General features: G+C 38.8%; 4 protein-coding genes, 1 long non-coding RNA gene and 2 pseudogenes across 9 annotated transcripts; 6 read left to right on the top strand and 1 right to left on the bottom strand.

Moving 5' to 3' along the window:
• Positions 1–3,111: 3,111 nt before the first annotated feature.
• On the top strand, positions 3,112–4,737 carry LOC108824924 (disease resistance-like protein DSC2). Its single transcript, XM_056994880.1, has 4 exons — positions 3,112–3,126; positions 3,237–4,199; positions 4,287–4,583; positions 4,675–4,737. Exons 1-3 carry the CDS (start codon positions 3,112–3,114, stop codon positions 4,386–4,388), a joined length of 1,080 nt encoding a protein of 359 aa, XP_056850860.1. The 3' UTR covers positions 4,389–4,583; positions 4,675–4,737.
• LOC130494670 (disease resistance-like protein DSC2) lies at positions 4,542–5,256 on the top strand. The gene is made up of 3 exons (XM_056994879.1): positions 4,542–4,583; positions 4,675–4,855; positions 4,937–5,256. Exons 1-3 carry the CDS (start codon positions 4,542–4,544, stop codon positions 5,254–5,256), a joined length of 543 nt encoding a protein of 180 aa, XP_056850859.1.
• Positions 5,257–7,026: 1,770 nt separating this feature from the next.
• Positions 7,027–7,966, top strand: LOC108824923 (uncharacterized). The gene has a single exon (XM_018598286.2). It carries the CDS (start codon positions 7,115–7,117, stop codon positions 7,814–7,816), a length of 702 nt encoding a protein of 233 aa, XP_018453788.2. The 5' UTR covers positions 7,027–7,114; the 3' UTR covers positions 7,817–7,966.
• Positions 7,967–8,510: 544 nt separating this feature from the next.
• LOC108824922 (uncharacterized) lies at positions 8,511–8,748 on the top strand (annotated as a pseudogene).
• A 180-nt stretch (positions 8,749–8,928) lies between these two features.
• LOC108824096 (putative transferase At4g12130, mitochondrial) lies at positions 8,929–11,393 on the bottom strand. Of its 3 annotated transcripts, none has more exons than XM_056993481.1 (6): positions 10,878–11,393; positions 10,528–10,754; positions 10,348–10,446; positions 10,119–10,277; positions 9,781–10,040; positions 8,929–9,223 (listed from the first exon to the last, which is right to left on the bottom strand). In XM_056993481.1, the coding sequence occupies exons 1-5, from the start codon at positions 11,333–11,335 to the stop codon at positions 9,793–9,795; spliced, it is 1,191 nt and encodes a 396-aa protein (XP_056849461.1). In that variant the 5' UTR covers positions 11,336–11,393; the 3' UTR covers positions 8,929–9,223; positions 9,781–9,792. The 3 variants fall into 3 exon arrangements, with proteins under 3 accessions (XP_056849461.1, XP_018452947.2, XP_018452946.2); XM_018597445.2 differs by lacking the exon at positions 8,929–9,223 and adding an exon at positions 9,230–9,380; XM_018597444.2 differs by lacking the exon at positions 8,929–9,223 and having other exon boundaries at positions 9,584–10,040.
• A 1,019-nt stretch (positions 11,394–12,412) lies between these two features.
• On the top strand, positions 12,413–14,403 carry LOC108824921 (ankyrin repeat-containing protein BDA1-like; annotated as a pseudogene).
• A 913-nt stretch (positions 14,404–15,316) lies between these two features.
• On the top strand, positions 15,317–18,088 carry LOC108832055 (uncharacterized). 3 transcript variants are annotated; one of them, XR_001946454.2, is made up of 8 exons: positions 15,317–15,722; positions 15,950–16,153; positions 16,292–16,381; positions 16,853–16,998; positions 17,075–17,156; positions 17,239–17,354; positions 17,438–17,585; positions 17,693–18,088. It is a non-coding gene; the product is annotated as an uncharacterized LOC108832055 (long non-coding RNA). The 3 variants fall into 3 exon arrangements; XR_001946453.2 differs by having other exon boundaries at positions 15,317–15,836; XR_001946452.2 differs by having other exon boundaries at positions 15,317–16,153.
• Positions 18,089–18,962: the final 874 nt, after the last annotated feature.

Raw genomic sequence — 18,962 nt, 5'->3', positions numbered from 1 at the left:
ACTATCTCTGCAGCCTCCAGGAATTTATTGACTCTGCAAATGTTCCTTCTGGTGGTACACAAACTTACCTCTAGCACTATTGAAACTTAGGTCGTCAAATTATTCAATAATCCTCTGATTTTTTCTTGAAGCGATTCTGATACATCTCCAATCACTTCTCTGCAAGTCTAGAAACCTGGATTGACCACCCATGACATCTACTTTTAGTCTTTGCAACATTCACTTGCAACACTAGTACTGCATCTCTTGATATATTTTACAACATAAAGCCTTTTTGCAAGTAACTTGATAGAATCTCATCTGACTTCGATACTGTCTTCTTATACCAGCAGTTCTGATGCTGCCCTTGCTTTATGAACTGAACTCTCATGTTCCAGAGATAATAACCATTGACACGGCAGTATACTTCTTTTGCTTCCAGATATTCTGTTCTTTGATCTGAAATCACACTCACTTCTTGATTCATCTTAACAAGAACAGAACCATACGCTTCACACCACGATTTCAATACTTCATCATTCATGTTCATTCTGATTTTGCGTGCTTCACACTTATTAGCCATGAATCTCAGCCTTTTGTCAACCTTATAAATACCAGGCTGAACTTGATCATTTCTGACCAAAATCTCTGCATTCTACAACATTCTTCCGTGTACTAAGACTGACAGTATCTTACTCACCCAGGTAATTCTCAAGTTTCATCACATGTGAGCAACAAAGCTTACTTTCTTGAGTCTCACAGAACATATTCAATCACACGGATCACTTTTGCAATGAGAACCCAGCATTCAACTCCATCTAAACACTTTGTACCTCTCACTGTTACCATTAACATTTCTTGAACCCAGCTTAGGAGATAATTTAACACAGACCCATGGTTCTTCATTGACAACTCCAAGCAGCTTTCAAACACTATTCTGAAACCTTTGATCAATTCTGACAGGAGACATCACAAGTTTTTGCATATGCTTCTGAATGCACCAATCTACCTTGAAAACTCTCAGCTTGTTTCCCTATGATCCGAAAGTACCTTGATCTTCTTCTTCTCCTTGATACATTTCTCGTCCACTGAGAACTCGCATGACACTTCATCTTCTCCCAAAAACTCAGGTTAGCCAACCCAAACTCAAACCCTCTGAGCTGTAGCCAGTAGACTGATCCGGATCCAGTTCTTTCTTTTATGACAATGAGACTGAAACAAAGACATTTTCGACACAGCTCTCTTATAGGCAGATATAACCGATCACTGTTGACAGAAAATCCTAACTCTTCAATTGAAAGTCCTGATGCTGACTATATCTTCACTGACACTTTACTGCTCATGCTACTACTCACTTGAGCTGATCCAAACTCTCTGCACCTATCAGGAGATGATTTATTTCTCTTAGCTTTCTCTAAAGCATGTTCCTGCCGCTAGTCTTTCGAGACCTCACAACTTATCATGGCTTCTCACACATCTCGGTACCAATCTGATCACCACTAAGATAACGCTCACAACCAGCTCTTCTTTCTCATAAGTTTTTAAATTGATCCCAAGCGCAAGCCATTTTGTCTCTCTCTCTATCAAATCTTGATGACATGTCTGCGATTTCCAGTAAATGTTGTCGCTGACCTCTAAAACACCCACATGCACTACAAAAAATCTCCACACTTTATATACGATCAATGATCTGCCTTGACAAAAACACTTCTTCATCTTCTACGCTGCCCCCTTTGAGACTTTCCTACGAATCGTTTCAGTGGTCTTTGGTAGATCGGAGTATGAACTTGTATTAGAAATCATTTGAACACTCTCTTCAAGTCGTTCAATCAGGTTTATGAGACTACAAACACCTGTTGTATCTCGACTGACCAATTTCTAACCATCGTTAAGGCTCAAGCCAACACATTTTTATATGTTCCTTGATCTCCAAGTTACACACTTGTAACCACCAAAAACCTTTTTCAAACTTCGACGGCTAGCCTCTTGTCAACACCACAACTTCATGAGCTTACTTCTCCATTGATTCTCTGCATTTCTCTTCTAGGTTCTTAAAATCGTCACTTCTAACAAAGCAGCCATAGTTTCATAGAGTTCTCACTGCCATGACGTCCCACAGACGTAAGAAGTCGATTATCAAGGCTTCATATTTCTCGTTCAGCCCTAGCGTTTCCGACTACTCCACACCTTCGCTGAAGTCTTCTATCTTAGCCACAAATACCATCTCCAGGATCATACCCGAATCAAAACTAGATCCGACACATCTATAGCGGGAACCTGACTCTGATACCAATTGAAAGAACAGATTTGTGGCTAGTCTATGTATTCCTTTGCAAATATGTTAGAGAGCAAATATGTAAGTGCATAAAGTAAAGAACACATAGAAATTTGTTAACGAGGTTCGTTTCCTACATCCCCGGGACCACGTCCAGAACTCATTCACTAGAAAGATCGCAACTACAATTGCTATATGGTACCAGCACACACCCGTGCCGACCACTCTTATCTAGAATTACAAAGATGAGAGCAACTACTACTCCTTGTCTTCTTGACGAGTATAGTTCTCTATAACAAAACTACCAGATCTCTCAACTGGTAGGACGACGTCACACACATCCATGTGCATCTTCAATAAACCCTAGACGCGTAACACTTCCAGTCACCGTCTCGTTGTCTTTATACTCAAACGCCAAACCCTAACCAAGGATTGGGCTTAGTACAAATCACCAAGGCCCACATGACTTCTCTTATTAATTCAAAGCCCATGTGGCCTTTCCATCACATATTCTCAGCAACTCACGTACCATCACGTTTTTGCTTCAGCTACACCATATCATTCTGCACATACTTGTCTCACAAGTAATCACCAAGTTCCAGCATCTATATAAAGCTCAGTTAACATAACTCAACAATCTCTCCCTTGTTTTCTGAGTTTTATAATCCAAACAACATCTAAATATGCTCCTCACGTAACAACAATAAGGCTGCTCAAAGATCAATCTTCTTCGGTTGCCAATATACTTGGAGAGGACTCTCGCAACTGGTACGTATGTTCTCTTGACTGGTTAAGCCGTGTGTGTTTATGAGTTCCTTACCCTCTCTCTCTCTCTCTCTTAGGATAGAGAAGCGGACATGAGTGTCGGACGTGTTGAACTATACGCCGTCGAGGGATTTTGATGACTATGTTGGACTCAGACCGCATATCACAAAGATCAATTCCTTATTATGCCCCGAGTCTGGTGATGTGAGGATGACAGGGTCCTCCTGGGATTGGCAAGACCACCGTTGCAAGAGTGCTATATGACCAGATCTCTGGAGATTTCCAGTTTGCTGTCTTCATAGAGAATATCAGGCTAAGCTATATGAGACGCTGCCATGATGAGGGTTTAATGAATGGTGAGCGGCAAAGGAAAATGAATTTACAAAGACTGCTCTTGTCTGAAATATTCAACCAGAAGGATATCCAGATTCATCATCTAGGTGCGGTGCAAGAGAGGCTCAAGGACCACAAAGTTCTTGTCATTCTTGATGGGGTTGATCAGTTAGAGCAACTAAATGCAATGGCCAAAGAAACTCAGTGGTTCGGCTACGGAAGTCAGATTATCATCACGACACAAGATCAAAGGCTTCTGAGTGCACATGGGATCAACCATATTTACAAGCTGGATCTTCCGGCTACTGATGAAGCCCTCCAGATCTTCTGTCTATACGCTTTCGGTCAAAAGTTCCCACGTGATGGTTTTAAGAAACTTGCCACGGAGTTTACTCAACTTGCGGGTGAACTTCCTCTGGGTCTTCGAGTTATGGGGTCTTATTTGCGAGGAATGTCCCTGGACGAGTGGGAAAATGCACTGCCAAGGTCAAGGACAAGCCTTGACGGTGAGATTGGTGAGATAGAAAGAACTCTAAGATTCAGCTATGACGTCTTAAGCGAAAAAGATAAATCTCTCTTTCTCCACGTAGCATGTTTGTTCCACGGTTTTCGAGCTGACCATGTGAAACAGTGGCTTGCTAACAGCGGTTTGGATGTTAACCATGGATTGGAAGTCTTAACTCGTAAATCTCTCATATCTTCTTCAAATGTGGGTTTCCTAAGGATGCATTCTTTGCTGCAACAACTAGGTGTTGACATTGTCCGTAAAGAATCTATCAGAGAGCCTGGGAAACGTCAGTTTTTAGTAGATGTTAATGACATTTCTGATGTTATCACAGACAATGCAGTAAGTATATTTACAGCTGACTACTTGTCTGATACTATATATACTTTTAGTCAATTAACTAAATCTTTGCTTTGGAAAACAACACAGGGCACTGGGACTATTCTAGGCATAATGCTAAATATCTCTAAGATCGAGGAGGACGCATTAGTTGTAGAAGAAAGCGTGTTTGATGGGATGACTAATCTCTAGTTTTTGATATTTCACGACTGTTTAAGAGATAAATTGAACTTCCCTCTTGGTCTGAATTGTCTTCCTCGTAAACTCAGGTTACTGCACTGGGACTATTGTCCACTAAGACTTTGGCCCTCTACGTTCTCCACAAAGTTTCTCGTTGAACTTATCATGCGGGGGAGCAAATTTGAGAAGCTGTGGGAAGGAATCCAGGTAAACATATAATGATTGTTTTTACAAAAAACCATCTCGACTCGACTCTAAACACATGAATGAAGTGTGCTCTTATTTTTGTTTTGCACAGTCGCTTAAGAATCTCAAGCGGATGGATTTGAGTGACAGCAGGAGCTTGAAAGAGATTCCAGATCTTTCAAACGCCACTAACCTCGAGTCATTGCTTCTCTCGTTCTGCACGAGTCTGTTGGAAATTCCTTCCTCTATTGGAAACGCCACTAGTCTTAAGACATTGGATCTCAGTTGCACAAGTCTTGTGAACCTCCCATTCCTCTATTTGTAATGCCACTAGTCTCGAGAAACTGGTTCTTAGCGGTTAAAAACTTTTCCAGAGATCACCACAAATATCCAAGAACTCAATCTGAGTAGTTCAGCTATCGAAGAATTGCCTTCATCTATCAGGCTGTGGTCTCGTCTCTATAAACTAGATATGCATAAGTGCAAAGGCCTGAAGGTGTTTCCCCCTGTTCCTGAAGGAATTGAAGAGCTGGACTTGAGTGAAAACGTTAATAGAAGAAGTTCCTCCGTGGATCGAGAATCTCTCTCGGCTTCGACACTTTGCTATGTTCAGATGCTGGAAGCTGGACAACGTTTCATTGTCAAGAATATCCAAGATGGTAGGAGTTTCTTGTATGCAAATTACTCGTGGTGATAAGGATCCGTCTAGGTATGTGGAAGTAAACATCAGGTGGTTTTCTGACTTCTTAAACCAGTGGACTCTACAGACAGATATGTTACAGATTTGTCTGCCAGAGACGGTTTACACTTCTCTAGTGTCACTCTTCTTCATCCGTAATGATTTCAAGACTGTTCCAGATTTCATCAAACAGCTTCCTCAACTAAAACAGCTTTCACTCTATGAATGTCGAAGTCTTGTATCATTACCTCAGCCTCCAGATTCCCTTTCATCTCTAGATGCGGAGAACTGTGACTCACTTGAGACAATAGATGGCTCCTTTCGCAATCCAGAGATCCGTCTGAATTTTTTAAACTGCGTCAACTTGAATCATGAGGCGAGAGAGCTCATCCAGACATCGGTTTGCAAACATGCGCTTTTACCCGCTGGAGAAGTTTCTGGACACTTCATTCATCGAGCTACTGGAGGTTCCATAACAATCCATTTGAAAGAGAGGCATCTTCCTATGTTCTTGAAATTTAAGGCTTGTCTTTTGATGGTCGATGACGAGGGTGATGTTGATGAGGAGGCTGATGACTACGACGAGGAGGTCATAGTCTATGGTGATTATGATACTTACCCACATAGCGATGGTTATAAGAAACAGGATACCATGAGGTTATCTTGTCGCGTCAACGGCAAACAGAATGGCCTCACTACTCGATATGGATCGAGTGTGCATCTATTACCTACTCCACGTGCATTCACAGACCATATCTATGTATTTGAAGCTTCTTTTTCTCTAGACGAGTGCAACAGTCCTGAAGCAGAAAGCGTACTTGTCTTTGACTTCAAGGTTCACGATTACTTTTGGATGATAAAAGAGTGTGGTCTTCAACTCTTGGAGCTCCCTCATGTTCAGATAGAGTAGACAACTGGATGAAGAAGAATCTGGTGATGACGAGGAAAAGCATGAAACATGACATCTGCATAAACCTCTCTCCTTACATATTTGGAAAGTAACATACGAAGCCAAAAAAAAAAGGAAACTTTTGTTGCAAGAAATGGAAGGTAAACAGATCGGTTGTTGTTCCTTTCTGAAAGTCTGAAAGAGGGCAACCCCTCATGAAGCAGGTGTGACTCTCAGCAAGCTTGTAAAGTCCGCAGCGACTCTTGGAAGATAAACGTTGGTGGGACCATACTCGTACAGTTCAATGGAGACAAACTGATCCGTCACTGCAAGCAAAAATTACAGCAATGCACAAGATAAGAACATGGCCAAGCTCATTTGAGTCCGGGGGATTTCTGAAGATCCAGTTCGGTTTTGTTCAGGAAATTAAATTTTTGTTTGTTTGGTTTGACAGTAAGTTAAGTTTTAAAGTTCAGTTGGAGTCAGTTTGGAGTTGAGCTCAAATCAGACTTGTTACCAAATTCATCAACAAAGCAATAAAATCAAAACCAGTATCAATAAAAGTTTCAATCTTTGTTATTTGTTGAACAGTGGAATAGAAACAAAGGTACCAACTTGCTTGTTGACTGTCACTAACATAAAAAGCCAGCTTCTCGCAGGAAAAGTATTCAACTTTATTCTCTAGAACTGCAAATAAAAAAATGAAATTCGTTGATTAAAAAATGGAAGTTCTTTATATAAAAAACCCAGAAAAAGGAAATTTATAACAATCAGTTAAAAGGAAATTTACAACAAAACTAAAAAAAGGAAATATTATAACAAAAAAAAATACCAATGTCGCTCTTATATATATCTAATTAACATATCCATAAACTTCACAACTTCATTCTCTTGACAGCTTTTTCATAATTCTATTTCTCTGCCACAATAAAAATATTGCTATTTTTCATCAGTCTCTCTTCTGAATTTGTTGCGTTTTCAAACATGAATACTCCACTAGTGGATTTTCGCGTAACTCAGTCTAGAATTCTTTCTCCATCAGAAGGGAACGGAAACTCAGTCACCATGATCATCGACACAAAATTTTATGATGTCCGTGAAAACCCAACGACCGGTCGTCGATTCTTTATTGGCCGGTCCACTTTGGTTTATCCACCAGTTTACATCAATATCAATCTCCTTAGTTCAAGTCCCAGCAACATCTTCCAACAACTTCTCTGGGAACAAGGGATTCAAGATACTAACCGTCTTTACTTATTATCATATTTAGCCAAAAAGATCTCGACGGCTGCAATCTCATTAGGTTATGGACGCAACGGTTTCGTCATGGAAATCTACTGCAAAGTTTTTTACGAGAACGTCGTGGTTAGGTCTGATCACACTTCTCGAGACGAGTTGTTATCATCGAAGGCTTTCTTGTTGAGGTTGGTTCGATTAGGGAGTGTCGGATATACAGAGGAAACCAAGGGTTTGAAGATGGAAACAGAGCCCGAGCCGTGTTCTATCTGTCTCGACAATCTCATCTCCCGTGATTCGAACTCGAAACGTGGTGTCCCTACACGCATGACCTGTTCCCATGTCTTCCACGATGGTTGTCTGTTGGAGTGGCTTCAACGCAAAAACACTTGCCCCTTGTGTCGCACTGTGCTGTACGATCGGTCTACTATTTTGAACAATGGGGATTGAAGTTAAGGCTTCGAAGAGAAAATTAGATGTCGTAGTTCCTAAAATCGAATGTAATTTTGGTTTTTTTTTTCTTTTATTTTAGGGTTTTGAGTCGATTCTGAGAGTGTGTTGTTCGAATGTAATTTTGGTTTTTTTTTTCTTTTGTTTTAGGGTTTTGAGTCGATTCTGAGAGTGTGTTGAAATTTTAATTGTATCAGTACTTAAATATATAGTTTTATGATCACATACAAGTAACAAAGTCTATCTTTTCTGTTATCAACTTAATCAAAAAAACATCCCCACCTACACAGACACCAAAGTGTCATAAAGCTGCATGTGTAGTGTGCTCTGTTTTTCTTGTTGAAGATCCAAAGAAAAAAAAAACAGGAATAGCCATTCCTATTCTTCAATGTGATTTGTTTCAACAGCCGCTTGGAGAAAAATACAGAACTTCACATCTTAATCCTTCCATGAAACTGAACAGCCTTGTGAATGAAATTAGATTTCAAGATAGAACTTTAAAATGTACATTTGTCTTTCATGCGGAGACGATGAATGGTCACCATTTTTCATAATAGAGAAGCCTTCAACATAATCTGAACGTTCTACTATATAAGAAGAAATTTAAGGGTTTTAATCAAGTAAACACGGTTTAATCGCGAGCTTCACCGCCAATATAAGCCTTTCTCCATCGAAGGAAGAGGTGTTAACGAGGATGGTTCAACAAGGAAAGATGAGCAAAGAGGACTTGAAGAGTTCTAAGATGGAAATAGAACCGTGTTCAACGTTGTCTCTCGTGGTTCGAATTCGAAACATGGTGTACCTACACGCATGACATGTTCCCATGTCTTCCACGATGGTGGTCTCTTGGTGTGGCTTCAGCGCAGAAACACTTGCCCCTGTGTCGAACTGTGCTGTACGATAGATCGATGATTGGGAACAGAAGGGGTTGAAGTTTGTGTTTTTTCTTTCAAGGTTTTGAATCAGTTCGAGGAGAAGTTTACTTTTTAAATAAAACATTATTTCCTCTAATACCATATTATCTCCTTTAAATCTTTTATCCAAAAAAAAAAACATATTATCTCCAGAGTTGTACATTACTTCAATGTTTTATGTTAACATACAACTTCCTCAATGAAAAGTATTCACCTTTCTTATTCTGTTAATCAACTTGATCACCAAAGTATCACACTTAGAGAGAAACTGATACACCAGAAGACACTGATATCAAAGGAGCTCCCACAGAGCTCTGTTGCACTAATCGAGAACAGAATTCTCATAAAACACGAGTTAGAAGACCTTGTCGTTGTTAAGATATTCTTTCACAACAGGAAAATCCATTTCCTTTTGGCTCATTGATCAAGTTAGCTAAGCCATGAGTTGGTTTCATTTTTGCCTCTTCTATGTGATGATTTGTTTCAACAGCCCCTGGGAGAAAAAAAAAACAGACTTCCAAATCTTAATCCTTCCATGATGGTTCTGAAGCCCCGCTCAATCTTCAACACACCATGTATAAGTGATACGGAAAGCCCAATGATTCCAAGTTGTCACTGAAACCAGGTTTCTAGAGAACTTGGGAATGTACCTGGCATTTGCCAATACATCCGTTCAGCCTCACAATTGCTATGCAGAAATTGTAACAATTTCATTTTGAATATTCACTAGCACTTGACCTAAAAGACCTAACTTATGAAATTTACTGAACGTCCCTTCTTGATCAAACTAAGATCAGACTTGTAACCAAATTCATCTACCAAGACCACCAAAATTTAATAAACATCCAGCAACTAAAACTTGAAAGTTTCAACCTTTATTACTTGTTCAACAGTGTAATACAAAACAAAGCTACAAACTTGCTTGTTGCCTACTTGCTTGTTGCCTACCACTAACATAGCTTCTCGCCGGAAAAGTATTCAACTTTATTCTTTTAAAGGATATGTAAATCCGTAACACCATTATGTAAAACAACAAAAAATTTCTTTAACCTCGAAAAGTAGTTACGACGCAGAGGCAACCCCTGACTGATTCTGTTGGAACCACTCAGCTGGCCACCACCTCGGTCTAATTGCCTCCACCTTCACTTCCTCTGACCCACTTACTGTCAATTCAGCCGATGCTTTAAAGACTTCCTCTACTCTCATCACTCCCATTCCTCGGCTACCCAAAGCTGTTGAAACTGTCCCCACTTTCTTGCCGCTTCCTGATTCAACCACTTCAGCTCCAGCTGCGATTTTCTGGTTCACCTCTGCATTAAACAAGCACCATTACAAATCGTTTGCATTCTTGACCACAAAGATTCAAAGAAAGTTTTGAAAGCTTTAACCTTTCCCACTGCTATCAATGAATCGTAAAGGGACTAGGCGTTTGCGGATGACACCACGGTGGTGAGTACGAGCTATAAGCTCTTGACCAACATAGCAGCCTTTGTCAAAGCTTATCGCATTAAGACCCACAAAGTTATATTCAAGTGGAATTGCCTCACCTGTAGTTGCACCACATATTAGAAGAGAGTATTATCCAATGAGCAAGAAAGAAAAGAACAAAGATCAAACCTTTAGGTATTTCAGCTGATCCTTCAGCAACTCCGTGCTCTAATCTCCACAAAAGGTAATTGCTTTCATCTGTTTCTTTATCTGCTTCCACCAAAGGCGCTTCAAAACATCAAAACAAAGTACAATCAGTCAGTATACAACGCCCAAGAGCTAAAGCTTTGACTCGATCAAGAACCTTACGAGTTGCATCAGAAGGAAAGACGCTTCTGTAACCGAGACAGTCCAACCTCGGATCCTCGTACCATTGCCAACCATACTTATTACCACTAGCTGTAGATTCACCAGCACGATCAACACCACCGCCCCAACCAACAGAAGAAGATCCAGTTAGGTTCCTACCGTAACGCTGCCAACACGATAACTCCTCTGCAACGTTTTCAATATCCACTTTGGACCTCAAACGATATCTACCAAACATTTCCACAAACACGAACTAACCCTTAACAACAAAATGGTTCCTTCTTCCACAAGAATCTAAAATGTAAACCCTAATCAGTAAGGAGGATTGCTAAGACCTAAAAGAGACTTACTTTTTGAGTGTTTCAAGCAACTCATCGAGGACAGAGACATCAACATCTGCAAACAGCTCAACAGACCCATCACGACCCGGATCCGACCCGGGTCCGGACCCGGTTCGATCGAGCTTTTCATCGGGTCGGGTCGGGCTGTACAGGAAAAAATCGTACAGGAACCTTCCCTGGGGAGTTAAAAGCGCGGCGTACATAGGCGGCGTCGAGACGGAAGGCATGTTCGGAGTAGGAGGAACCGTCGAGCTTTTCTCGCCGGACGATTCACCGAACCACCTCCGTACATCGTTGGTCAGCAACCCCTGGAGAAACTTAACCGTATCCGGTCCGCTAAACCGGACGACGGATCGGGATTTAAGCTTAGATGCCATCGGGCCGGCATCTTCGAGACCGCTGTGTATCGTCCGGTGATAAATGCCGGATGAGTTGGAGAGTTGACGGCGAAGATTATTGAATCGCATTTTTTTTATTTGTGGGAAGGCTTTGTTAGTACTGTTCTTCGTCTCTGTGGTTTAACGATTTGCCTTGGTGGAAGAAGCTCTAAGACAAAGCCACGTGAGTAACACGTGGAGGTGGAAGTGACCTTTGGTATGTGACACGTGTTGTGAAAGTAGGGAAGTTGTGTGGGTTGTCTAGGAAGTGTTCGATGAAATTACTGAACATCGACAAAGTAAAATTTACTTTTTCCTCGACTGAACGAGTAGAGAAAATTCGATAGGCATTTCTTTTGGGGAAATTTGACTCGCTATAATCCCTGAAATAATCAAATAATCATAACAAACAGTTAGCATATATTATATAAATATATTAATGTTGTCTGAATACATATATATATATATATATTATATGTATGCAATGACATCTAAAAATTAGAAATATTAGGTAAATTAATTTTTAATTCTAGTAAACTTGAAAATCCTAATCTCAGTATTACATAGTTTAAACTGTTGTAAGATTTAATAATAACTCAATAACATTAAAACCAAAATCAGGTTCATGTTGCAAAGAATGTGAATCTACTGTGGCTTCGAAGATCTGTTAGAAGATCATAAACTAATAGCATGGATGAATGTCTTAGCAGCTCATCCACTTGATTCGGATTTTTGAACAAAATATAAAATTATGGACATTTAGTTTTGTTTAAAGTGATTAGGACTTGTGAATATAATTGAAAAAGAAAAGATATAATAAACTGCAAATGTAAACGCAACATACGATGAGGTCTAAGACTCATTAATTTATTTGCAGTAGAGAACCAGCGAGGAAACTGGATTATAAAGAAATGGACTAAGTCAAACTTATTAACTTGTGTATTTTCTCAAGAAAAGACTTTGCTAAGATGTCCCTTTCTGAACTCCTCAAGTGTTTATCTTATATTGGCTTAGCCAAACTATATCATTTACCTTAAACTAATGGCCTAGGCCAAGTTCACATCATATACTAATGTTGGGTCAAGTTTGGGTCAAGTTCAACGATCCATATATTAAACAAGTAATGTAAATTTTCGAGTAATCCGAATTGCTCATCACATTTCCCAAATGGATTCAAGATTGATCTCAGCGGCTCAAATAGGAAGCATAGATGATTTGTATTCTCTTATCCATGAGGATCTTTATATTCTTCAAACCATTGATGTCGTACCCTTCATAAACACTCCTCTTCATGTAGCTTCTGCTTTTGGAAATCTTGCTTTTGCCATGGAGATGATGAATCTTAAGCCATCATTTGGTAGAAAACTCAACACATATGGGTCAAGTCCACTGCATCTTGCTATAGAAAAAGGCCAAACACGGTTAACTATGGGGTTACTGAAACTTGATCCCGATCTAGTTCATCTTCGAGGAAAAGAAGGTATACAAACTTTTTTTTTGTCATTCTACCATAAGAAACACAATAACACATCTTGTATGTGTTTTTTTTGTTGAAATTGTTTGAGCTCTTGTTTGTTTTGGTGTGACTTGGTAAGAAACAAACTAAAACAGCTTGAATGTGTTTGATCTGTCTTGTTTTGGTGTAACTTTTGTAAATATGTCATTATTTTGAAAGTAGGTACGACCCCGTTTCATATGCTTGTACGAAGAGGAGAACTTGATCTTATGACGGAGTTCATTTTGGCTTGTCCTCGTTGTGTTAAGGATGTGAACGTGAACGGTGAGACACCTCTACACATTGCGGTTATGAACGATAGATATGAAGAACTCGAAGTACTCGTGGGATGGGTGCAGAGATTGCGTCAAAGAGATGCCGAATCACTCGAGACGCAAGTGTTGAACAGACGTGATCACAATGGTAACACAGCCTTGCACATAGCAGCATATCAAAATAAAATCAAGCCAATAAAGATTTTGCTATATTCTCGAGCGGTTAACCGAAACATCTATAACCGGGATGGTTTGATCGCTCTAGATATTTTTCAAAATCAAAGACATAATCATAGGAATCGAGAAATGGAAGAAACTATTAGAAAATCGGGAGGCAACATCGCAAACTCTCTACCAAGTTCGAAGAAATTATCAGAAATATTAAGATCACCTATAAGTTTCAAGGAGCATTTGTTCACAAAAGCAGCTCGGTATAGGAATCAGATGGATCACGTAGCGCGCTTCTAGTGATAGTTGCACTGATAATCACAACTACTTATCCGACAGCTCTTCAACCACCTGGAGGTGTTTACCAAAGCAATGCTGAGGAAAGTAGTAGTAGTGGTACAAAGAGTGTTGGTAAAGTTGTGATGGACCTAAGTTACTTTAATGTTCTAAGGATCGTGAATAGCATGGCTTTCGAAGGAGCGGCTCTCATGGCATTTACTTTTTTACCAGCTGGAGAAGAATATGTGTGGTCGTTTTTGTGGATAATGGTGCCTCTCCATATCTCTTACTTAGTCTCAATGTCTGTTATATCTCCAGATACAATGTGGTACTTGCCGGTCAGTTTTGGTTGGGTTATAATTGTTGTTATTGTTTACATGATTGCATTCTTCTTGCGGTGGAAGCGGCCTAAGAAGAAGATACCTGAACCAAGAAGCGAGTTGATTCTTGAAGGCTTGACAACTTTGGATCAAGCAAAAGGAGTGTAGTGAACCACGTGTCAGTGGTCAAGTGGTATGTGCTCCCTCCTGTTGTCCGCAAGGTCGAGGGTTCGAGGCTACCTCTTGCAGATTTGTGGTGATTATCTTGAGGGATCTTTGGGCCCAATACGGAGAAGCCCAGATCTGCTGCGCGTGGCCACTGGTGGCTTAACATGGGGTAATCACCAGCCCTCATGGATGCCTTCGGCGGGTTCTCTGGCGGGCAATGCCCAGATTTCCGAGACGGTCATTAGGCGCTAGTCGGATTCCTCTCGAGGCATTCGGATATCAGGGTCATCAAAAAAAAAAAAAAAAAAAAGGAGTGTAGTGATGTCAGTTGTGAGACTTGTGTCATTGTGTGTTTGGTAATAATAAGACATTAAGTAGTGATGATTGTGTGGTAGATTGTTCAATGTAAAATATGAATAGTATCTCTTTGTTAGGAGAGACATGAAACACGTACCGCGATGTAATCTATTTTCAAGATTTGATGGAGAGACTGATTGATGACAATCTTTGTGTGTTCAAATTTTGAAAATTGTTTTGTGTAATTTTCCATGATAATTATCATCTTCAATATATATCTAACAATAATAAAGTGAAACATTTTGTTAGGCTAATCCAAGTAAAAGAAAACGGAAACTGAGTTTACTTGGTAATTATAACAATAAAGATTTTGAGCTATCAAAGAGCGAAATGAAAAAAATAAGAAACACGTAAAAGCAAAATGGTAATTGATGATATAATTTGTAAGATGTAAAATAATATATGAGATACGAAAGTAAAATCACTATTGTAAAAGAATTTGCTTGTTGAATAACATAGGGGAAATTGTAGATTCTCAAATTAACTGTAACAGACTTACAATATCCCACATCAATTTAATGAGAATAATATGGTTATTTTTCCTTATCATTCATAATTAATTAAGGCCTTTTCCACTGAAATTATATTATTGATTCAAACTGAAATTACAACAGGAGGCTACGAATACAAAGCTCGAAAGGTTGTGGGAAACAAAGCCGAGGAATTAAGAAATTTTCTCGGAAACTAAACCTAAACTAAAGAAAACTGTCCAAATTTAAAATAAATAAAAACAAACTATGAAAAAATATTCTAAGAGATTTTTTTATCTGAGTAATAAGATGGGGATTTATATTTGATTTGTTAAAAATTAGTATTTGTCGTTTTAAGCATTTTCTCAACAATGAGTTATAAACAAGTTACTCTACTCTATCTATCTATCTATAATAATAAAGTTGGATTGTTTATCACCTCCTTCGTCCACGTCATCAAGTAGATTAGGGCATTTCTTGCCACGTGTTTTTTCATTAAATCTTCAGAAAAATCAACTTTTTCATTCTAAAAAGACATCGTGAAAACCATTACGGGCTCTAAAAATCAAGAATTCTGTTTGGGCTTATATCAGGTTGACCTTTTCAGACCCGATTGTTTTGTGTGTCTGAGCTTACGATCTCTCTTCTGTTTCCTGTAATCCAAGATCAGGTTTCTGTATTCAAGAGCTTATCATCCCTCTTCCGCTTCCTCGGCCAAATAACGCATCAGAGTTGTGTCATTCAATGAAGAAAACCCAAAAATCCCATGAACTCTTCTTTATTTATTGTTCAGTAGATCTCCTCACTATATATATACGTTCGGTGTGGCCTTCCAGTTTCCCATACTCTCAGCCTATTACTTATGGGCTGAAACTCTCAGACAAGCTCTTCAAAAATGGCAACTTCCAGCTACACTTTTCCGAATTGAAGACATGCCGGTGTATGGTATGGATATTTTTTTTTTCCTTTGACCAAGGTGTAAGTATATTGTTCAGACAAGACTTTTCTGTTTTGGGGACGTCTCATGTTGTGAGAAAGGAGGTCAATTGATGGGCGTGGGTATACTACTTCTTGACGCCAAGCTATTTTGTCCGACTGAGATTTTTTTTTAGATAACTATGGTATTGATGTTGTGTTCAAGATGTTGGCTGAGTAACCTACTTTATTCTCAGGTGACTGTGGTTCAGGGCTTCAGTACATAGATAAATGTACACCGGCTGAACATCTTCTAATGCTTATCGAGTGAAAGGCCTGTTTCTGAGCTGGGGGCTTTTGATGTAACAAGAAGCAACCGGAACATCTTTGTGGAGATATCTGAATAGGCTCAAACCAATATCGGTAGAGCACTTCAGGTTTCTGATTATGACCAACTAATGGTACTAGCCAAAACCAATTCTGATGTACCAGATTAGATTCTGATGTACCAGATTAGATTTTGATTCACACTTTTAATACTTCTCAATGCATTACTTTGATATCAGACTTACTAGCTTGCGTATATATTTCCTCCACAGATATTGTTGAGAAAGTAAAGGGGACAAGAACTACATACAATGAAAGAGACTCAGAGTACAACGTATGATGTTTACCATAAGCATCAAAAGGTATAAACTCACGTACAGTTCTTTACCAATTAAAGTTTTTTTTTTTTTTTGAAACACCTATTAAAGTTTAGCCAGCTTTCTTTATCATGTAACTAGCTAGATTTTTAAAATATATAGTATTCCCATCTATATACTGAAAAGTAATATTCTAGCTGTCTTCACTATTTCGTGATTTTGTATTACTATAGACAAACTGCTTTGGACCAAAGCAAGTCAAACATCATTTCATATATGCATGTTTTAAGAATAAACGTGAAACCATCTCTAAATAAAAACCTTTTTGGTACAATAAACCGAACACATCTTAGTCTTACAAATGCAAGTTCCAAATAATTAATGAGCATTATCGCTGTAGAACCCATACATTTGAATAGATTATACGTTCCTTTCTTAATTAAATAATTTGAGCTGTCAGCCTAAATTATAATTTGAACTTAATTTCTCTAATGCTTTAAGTTCAAGCAAATGTAGGAAGCAACTAGATCCATGTATCGACATGTATAAAAACTTTCCTGACTGTCGGTTTACAAACCCAATGATGAAATGAGAACTTCTGAGGAGCAGTTTTGAACCGAATGTGGTGGTTGCCACAAACTTCAACCCTAAATTATTTGGGAGTAAGCAATTAACCACTATTTCTTAAGCATGATATACCTGGTCTTAAAATGTTAGTTGACTCAAGTTTTGTTTCAGGTCGGCTCTTCCTGAATGCAACCTCTGCAATTCATTTCTATTTTGATAATGAGAGTGGTGCAGATACAGGTTATCTTTTGAGGTAATGAGTTTCACCACTATTTTCTACAACAAGGAGAATACCTTAAGTCCAAACCCACTGACCGAATGTGGCTCTTACTAAGGACATGTGGCAGTTGCAAAGGCACGACCTCCAGTACTACTAAAGATGGGGGTGTTAAGAAGATTTAGAGAATGACGGTAGCAGAGCTAAATGACTGTCCTAAAATCTCCACCTCAAGTATGCAGTTAAATCAAACATAATTTATCTTACTGCAACATAATTAACCCATGTGTGCCTCTAATAAATCGAAGTAAATTCAGTCAGAAGAATTCATTTTCACTGGCGTTGTAAGTGGAATCGACACATCAAATGAATGGTCCTACATTTCTTGCTCCAAGTGCTACCGGAAATTGCAGCGTGGGTTTACATCATTCACATAGGCTTCCTGCAATTATGTGAACGCATAAGGTAAGCCATTCTTAAGTCTTAACGAGACCACCAATTGAAGTTCCACTTTTCAGTTCCCATCCTGTAAATGTTTCAAAGTAAGACACCATTCTGGGAAACTATGCTAGGTACCATGTGCAAATGACTGTTTGATGCAACCGACACTGACGCATTTGTAGCTTTTGACACTGAAATAACTAAACTGACCAATATCCGGCCTGCAGATGTGTCTCCCACCGGCAAGTTCTTATTTGTGCTCGACTAGCACCTTCACGTTCTTAATTTTGGGAACAGCCACTAATATTTTCACATTCTTTGGCTTATGAAGGCCACAGGTGCACAAGACCCACATGATCGGGACCTTCCAAAATGCTTACAGGATATTGTTGAGAGCACTTTAATCTTCTCTTTAAACCTATTTCACTTCAACTTCATTGCAAAATAATAGAGTTTCACCTTCTCTTGCATTCTTGAGAACAATCTTTACCCTCTCTAGCGTAATTTTGAGGTCCAGTTGGTCAATATAAGCAGCGCCAAAATTTTCAACAATTTAAAATAATTAGTTTAGTTTTTAAATCATTTGTACATTTGAAGTTAAACTTAGGTAAGTACATAAATTAATTAAATAATTTCCCACAAAATTTTCTTCACACTGAATGCATAGTCTACATATAAAAAACAAGAACAAAATGATTCATATAGATCGTTTTGAGGACTGATATAAGGTCACGGATATATGTTCTCCCTCGGCCTTCGTATACTCATCATTCAAAATTAATTCAAATCAGTTTCCTTGACAAAAAAAATCAAATCAGTTTAACTCATAATCTCACAAGGTCCTACAATCAGGTGAAACCAAAACAAACAGCTGAATATATAACACATATTTGTTTAGTAAGAACGACCGATCTATTATTACTCCGACGTTTCAAAGAAACAACTTAAGCACATTAGAGATTCTCAACACCTCCTCTTTCACAATTAACATATTGCAACTCCTCTCCATTTTAATATTATCAGCCACTTTTGATGCGTTTGATGCGTAGGAACACCCGCTATTCCTTGGCAACTGGTTAAGAAGAAACCATCACAAACTGATGAACGTAACATGGAGTTGTCTGGTGGGCTCAAATCGAGAGTTAGGAGACGCTCTTAGAGCAACAATAACCCAGGTTTGCGATCCACAAACAATAGAACGAAGTGACCAATATAGAGCTATCTTGCTACACATGCAATCTCTATCACAAAATTGTTTATCCTTAACACAAGTTTCATGAATAAAAATTTCCTAAAACTTACGCAAAATATAAGTAACACAAGTTCCATGAATAAGTTTAAAACATCGGCCAACAGCCACTACAGTTATTAAAATATAAAATCAACACCGTAGTGAAAACA

This window comes from Raphanus sativus, chromosome 9 (genome assembly GCF_000801105.2).
Source record: "Raphanus sativus cultivar WK10039 chromosome 9, ASM80110v3, whole genome shotgun sequence".
NCBI lineage: Eukaryota > Viridiplantae > Streptophyta > Magnoliopsida > Brassicales > Brassicaceae > Raphanus > Raphanus sativus.
The sequence above is the reverse complement of the archived record's forward strand: the minus strand, read 5'-3'. Positions and strand labels throughout refer to the sequence as shown.